The sequence below is a fragment of the Galeopterus variegatus genome, unplaced genomic scaffold, assembly GCF_000696425.1.
Source record: "Galeopterus variegatus unplaced genomic scaffold, G_variegatus-3.0.2 Scaffold299, whole genome shotgun sequence".
Taxonomy (NCBI): domain Eukaryota; kingdom Metazoa; phylum Chordata; class Mammalia; order Dermoptera; family Cynocephalidae; genus Galeopterus; species Galeopterus variegatus.
The window spans coordinates 600134-607150 of NW_007726410.1; the positions used below are offsets into that span (position 1 = coordinate 600134).

The 7017-nt window shown below is 32.5% G+C and overlaps 1 protein-coding gene across 1 annotated transcript in view; it reads right to left on the reverse strand.

Moving 5' to 3' along the window:
• The window catches only part of SCFD1 (sec1 family domain containing 1), a 107729-nt gene that overhangs the window by 41359 nt on the left and 59353 nt on the right, over window positions 1-7017 (reverse strand). Inside the window, exons 16-17 of the mRNA XM_008567159.1 lie at window positions 3539-3655; window positions 554-633 (exon numbers count right to left, since the gene is read on the reverse strand). Coding sequence (XP_008565381.1) covers window positions 554-633; window positions 3539-3655 — 197 coding nt within the window. The remainder of the gene's footprint in view (window positions 1-553; window positions 634-3538; window positions 3656-7017) is intronic.

A 7017-nucleotide genomic window follows, 5' to 3' on the forward strand; every position in this document is an offset into this window, starting at 1 on the left:
GGTCTGTATGTGGGATCCGAACCCTTGGCGGGAGCGCCACCGCGCTCCCAAGCAGCGCACTGTAGCAGTGCGCCACCGGGCCGGCCCCAAAGTTATTTTTAAAAAACTTTTTATACCATCTGAAAAAACTGTAACAATTTATATTCCTTATAGCATAGTACAAACACATCAATTAGTTTTCCTATATCTTTGGCACAATATTTTCTAAATTTTTGCATTATGTTAATCTGCATTTCTCTGATTACTAGTGAAATTAAATTTTCCTTTTAATGTTTTTGAGACATTTGACCCAAAGCATTTCAGTCTTTGACTTTCTCACCTTATCAATGGAGAAAATATAAAGCTTGTCTAGGAAAGAAAAGGAATCACTGTTTTATGCAATTTTAAGTTGTGGACAGGGTAGGTCAGATAAAGAAATATTTATGCCATTGGATATAAAAAACCACCAAGGCATCGCTCAGTTTTCTTACTAGCATTTCCATTTTCCTGGGGATAAAACCTCAAGTAAGTTCTCTTAAAAATGTCAGAAATTAAAGAAGAAAATACAACTTACTTCCACTTTTTGATATATTGTAAGGGATTAAGGTTGCATCCTGCATCAGTTAAAGCTTTTTTATATTGTTCCAAATCAGCCTGAAAGAAGAAAAGAACCTATATGACAAAAATTTTTACTTTCATGAAAGATTATTTTGTTTGTTGTCATCTGATTCATCAAAAAGTTAGACCAAAAGCATGAGTAAATTCTAGGCATCCCAAAAGAGTGAAGTTGCATCTTAAATGAGTACCCAAGTGAGTCCCTGAGATAAAAATCAAATATAACAAAAATTACTTTTGACAGGCTCCTAAATTACCTATAAAGTACAGTATTTTGTCATCCCTCAGTAAGTCCAAAGTCAGTTTTTCCCCTACTGCTGAAATAGACTGCCTCTCCTAGGAACAAGCACTAAATGAATGATTTGGCTTGACCAAGAATATTTCAAAACCAAAACCATGAAGGAGAATGACACTGACTGAGGAGAAATGCAGATTCAGGTTTCTCATCTTATTCACTCTACAGGTCCAGATTCATTAACGGAACAACAGGTGGCCTATACTTTTTAAATCGTTTTTTCTCTTTTCCCTACTCTTTTTCTTTCCTGATGAATGTCTAGTTGAATGTGTCTAAGTTAAAGGAGCCTACTATCAGTGAATCCAGTGTAAAAATTTTAAAAGGGAGGAACTTCTCCCCCCTCCCCCAAATCCCTGCTTTGCAACTTACACACTTATGGTCTATGACCTAAAGCAAATTGTTTAACTTCTCTGCATCTCAAAAGTCTTCATTTATAAGTTCAGGATAATATTACATGTCTCAGCAGGAAATTCTGAAACTTTTTTTTCTTTTTATTATTTATTTTTTTATTGAATCATAGTTGATTGTACGTATCTGTGAGCTACAGAGTTGAATATCAATACCTCTGTGCAATATGTGATGCTCAGATCAGGATAATTAGCATAAAGGGAGGCATTTTTAAGCTTACCACCAACTAGAGATTTTTACTACTTTGCATTTTTGGAGCTATTCTGACATCAGTAGTCATAATTTGCTTCTAGCCTCTTAGTGATCACTTAAATTTATGAAAAGACATAAACCGTATGAAAAATAAAAGATAATAACGTGGTCCAATTAAGGGAATATTTAATTAAGTTTTAAAATCATATAAAATCATCTATTATAAACAGGTTATTAGAACCCCCTAAGAAATAGGTAAACCCCCATTATGAGAGAGAAATTTCTAAAAACAACCACCCATATTTTCTTACTGAATTAAGTCAAGATTTATATTCCCAGAATAAAGTACAATGCCTACAGCAAATATTGGTTTAGTCTGCTGTTTTAATATGCCAAATATTTTTTACCAACAGAAGCCTTACAATTTACCAGACATTAAAAAAAAATTGCTACCAACAAAGAAAAGGAGCTTACAACAGCCATACCATTCTAGATGTCATTTCCAAGGTTCCTGTGCTTGTTGCTCATCTAGTAAAACTATACTGAGTTAACACTACAATCAATGGTCTCTAACCCAACAAGAAGTCTGATACCAAACCCGGCACTTTCCTTTATAGAATAGCCGATATAAGGTATTTTCTATATGTGGACACAATGCTCATCTCTCAGGGACTTTGACATCTTATGCCAGATTACCAACCCTCCCTCTATCCCATGCATGGATGCCCTTGTCATTCTGCTCAGGTTCCAACATCCTCTTCTGACTTCAGTGGCACTAGATTGTCACTTTGCCTGAATGCCTACCTTGCTCTGCCCTACTAAATGTCTTTAGGAATAAATTGAGAAAGAGGAAAGGAAAAAAGAAAGGCTCTGATTGCCTTTTTACCAACACACTTATTTGTTTAAACTTTACTCAAAACTTATTATAAATTACAAGGAATAGCTCAGAAGAGTAAGGCACTTATATATAACCTTTTGCATTTCTTTCATCGTAAAATGTATATACTTTCAAAATGCTATGTTCTCATCACAAATCTAGCTTTCTAAAAGTGTGAGCAATACTCATGGTTCCTCAGTTTTTATGAATGGAATCTTTAATTACAAAAGTTTGTAATTTCTTATGTCTTTCCAATTTGGAATAAAGTCTAAAACTCACACCAAAAATCTAACTCAAAACCATCATCATTCAGTTTGAATAGATTATATGCAAAATGGGTCCTAGGCTTTTCATTCATTCTGGAAAAAGCTGAGATTTGAATTTAAAACTATTCTGAAATGATCGACAAGTCTCTAAAGTATACAGAATTCTAGAAGCTAAATCCCTACGTAGATCCTATGATCATTATACTTATAAATTATACTTAGATTACATTTCTAAGTACAAATAGTCATAGCTTGGTTTAAGAAAATCCATCAGACAAATATTTAGATAAATATAAATGTAAAGGGATTGATTACATAGTTTCTTTAAAGTGAATTCCCTAAACATGTAACATAGAATTCGGTTTTAGATACATCTTTTCAGGAATCTCTTTGGGGTGAATGGAAGTAATTAGAAAGGGCCAGCCCCGTGGCTCACTCGGGAGAGTGCAGCGCTGGTAGCGCCAAGGCCGCGGGTTCGGAACCTATATAGGGATGGCCGGTGAGCTCACTGGCTGAGCGTGGTGTGGACCACACCGTGCCGAGGGTTGCGATCCCTTTACCAGTCAAAAAAAAAAGAAAGCATATCACTTTGAGAAACTTGTTTTGAATGTTATATCTTCAAATCTTCTTGGAACAAGCAGAAACTGAACTTTAACTATATTATTTTAAACAAATGAATATAAAAGTAGTTAACTACTATCATAGAAAAGTTGAATGAAATAAAATGCAAATCATTTTTCCACTTTAGGAACTGCTTCCTAAATTTTCTGCAATTTTCAATTTTGATTTTCTCATTTAATTATGTCATTATTAGCATAGATAGTCAGAAAAACAATAATTCTATTCAAATTTTACTCAAATTGAAAATACTGAATTCATCAGATGTAAAACTCACATTAAAAATACCTCAAATTTATGGTACATACCATCAGGGTCTGATATTATATCTAGAAGAGATTTATCCAGAGTAGTTTTGCTCATTATTTTTTCTTCATATTCAAAATATACATCCAGTTTTCTTGCCTGTTTCAAAATAAATATTAGATGAGAATACATTAAGTAATAAAAATATACTAAGGTCTCTCAGCTTCTAAGTTTCTATTTTCTATTACCAATTTTAAAAACCAGTGTTCATCTCCTAATAGAATTTATTTTAATGTTAGTTACTTCAAATCATACAATTAATTAAAAAAAATAGATTAACTATTTTGTTTACCATATTTGACTTATAAAATCAGAATTAACTTTGCATATATATATATTGCAAAGATAAAAAACACACCATTCTCAATTATTGTATTAATCAGTAACCAGCATATTGTACTCCATGCAAATTAACATCAGGTGGTCATGTTACGTTCACTTTTTTAGCGTGCAAACCCACATATTTAGACCTCGACTAGATAGAAAGTTAATTATTTCAATGATTTTTAAACACAACTATTTTCCTCATTAATTTTCTTATTTAATACTTTGAAGTTTTAGGCTATGGAAAAGTAGTAAAACTTTTCTGTATGTCACCTTTTCTAATTTAAAATTTTGTTGATTAAAATTTTCCAAATAAAATTAACATATTCAGATTCTCCAAAGTAAATAAAAGTTATCATTATCAAGTATCTATTAAATTATGCTTTAGATAATAATACAAAGATAAAAGAACATGTTTTCTATTGAAGGTTTTATCAATCAAGGTGGGAGTAGAAACCAATCATGAAATAAATTAGGATACTTAGCAATACCAACAAAGAACCAATATTTAAATACAAAATATAATATACATTAGGTTAAGATGACAGAATGAAAAATAGTTAAGCAACCGTCGAGGAGGAAGTGATGAATTTTGAGTTGAGTTTTGAAAGTGATTTGCAGACACAGAAATAGTTCATTTCAGTTAAGCAGATCATACCAAGGCACAACAGAGTACAGACACCTGAAAGCAGACTAAGGAGTGAATCTCATACAAGAAGCAACAGGAAATCAGTCACTGTTCTCGCAATCCCACTCCCCTGTAGTGGCACACAGGCCAGAGTTTTAAATAGATGAAATACTGATAGTTCAAAAATCAAAACAACAAAAAAGGTATGCATTAAGAAGTCTCATTTCTCACTCTTGTCCTCTTCCATCCCATACCTATAGGTATTTATTTTGATTATTTCTTTGATAGCTTCTCAGTTACTTTATGCAAATGAGCATATATAAGTCTATATTTTAATATACCTCCCTTTTATGACACAAAAGGTTATACTATACTCTTCTGTATAGTATAGATTACTACGAATATAGTATATATTACTATCTATATATCACCATATACTCTTCCCCTTCCTTTCACTAAACAATATATTCTACATCAGTACATAAGGTGTTAAACTGACTTTCAGGCCCTTCATAATCTCATCCAGCCGACCTTTACCGTTTTAACACTATTCAGTAGGTTCAGTCCTCTCCAGTCACATTAAATACCTCACTGACTTTTCATTAAACACTGTGTACGCTTTTAGTCCTCTAGGCTTAGGCTCAGGTTATTCTCCAAGCTTTTAAAAAATATATTCCTCCTCCATCATCTGCCCAATGAATTCTACTCATTCTTCAATTTCTCTGCAACTCTTTTACCAATCTCTGCTCTCTCTTGTTCCTGCCCCTCCCCCAATCTCCTTCTTGGCCGGAACTCATTACTCCCTTATCTGTGTACCAACAGTACTTCGTACACCTCTCCACAATAACAATGGTCACATTATACTACTTTCCTTCGCTTACACGTCAACTTTCTAAAACTGTAAATGCCCTAGAATGTGTCTAATTAATTATTTAACCCTAGGGGTCTAACAGCAAATGAACTTCTAAAAGTGAAAATGTAAAGAATCTAGTTTTTAGTGATTTAATATATAAAACTAAGAATGCTAAATGACAGAAAGGAATCTAATGTCTAACTACATAAATCAGTGAAAAAACATGGTTCACTGATTTATGTAGATACAGACATTTGACTCATTTTGCTCTTCTTGATATATTAACTTACTTATACTTCAACTTCTAATGATTAATGGAAATAGAGTCTAAAAGCAACTTAGTCTGACTGTTAATGGGTATCGGGTTTCTTTTTGAGGTGACAAAAACTTTCTAAGATTAGACTGTGGTTGTGGTTGCAACAACTCAATATACTTACACCAATAAATTATATATACTTTAAATAGGTGAATTAGTTGGCATGTGAATTATATCTCAATAAAGCTGTTAAACAAAAGTTAACTTAGCATTTCAATATACTGATTATGAATGAGCACCATCTAAGAAGAAAAGGAGTGAAGTATAGATTTTCTGCCCTGTATAAGATAACTATTATCTGTTTAGTACCTATCATGTGCAAGGCACTTTACTTACAGCTATGGCTTTCAAATGTTTTTAAACAGAGAACCTCAGGACCCTCTTTCTCAAACCAATTCTTCTGCAGAACCCTAAACATAAAATAGACACAAGTGACCCATTAAATGTCTGTATACAGCTCTAGGGTACCAGAGAACAGTGTTTAAAAACTCCTAACTTACATTACCTCATTTAATTCTCCAAATGACCCTATGAGCTGGGAATTATTAGTCTCATTTTAAAGATAAAAAAAACAGACACACAGAGACATAAATTTATTCAAGGTTACCGGAGAAGAGGTAGTAGAAAGATGAGATTCAAATCCAGGTCACACTCCAATGTACATCAGAGATAAAGAGTAAGAAAAATTATATTTTCCTCAAGAACAATTTATTGCTTCCTTTGTATATGCTTTATGAAAGAAAGTATATTTCTCAATTAGTACATCTTTGATAATATATATAACTTATGTATATGTGGCAAAAGGTCATTTTTGGTCAGAGATTTAATATCCGTAGGTCTTTTTTCAAATTCTTATAATGAGGGAAAATACCAAGAGAAGCAATTTCTGTAATTCCAAAGACTGATTATTCTTCTATGACAAGGGCTCAAAAGAGAATACAATTTGAATGAGTGACATAGAAAATAGACAAAAATATAAAGCAAAATAACAAGGTCAAGATAATACATAAACTGAGATTTTTGGTAGCTTCAATAAATAGCAAGAATAAATATTATAGAAAACCAAAAGCACTATGCATGGAGTACCAATTATATATGTAGTGAATATATACAGCGAATATAAAATTAGAGAGCCATGAATTTCTCAAAAATCCCTTTAGAAGGGCTTTCTAAAGGAGGAATCTGACTATATAAAAAAAAAATCAAGAGTTTTTTCCCCAAATTTCAGGGTTGTCATCAGTGGACAATCAGGCTGATATTTCTTCTACTTTTTAGTACATTACCATTTATATCAAATTAACATTATATGAATACAAATACATACATATATACACATACAC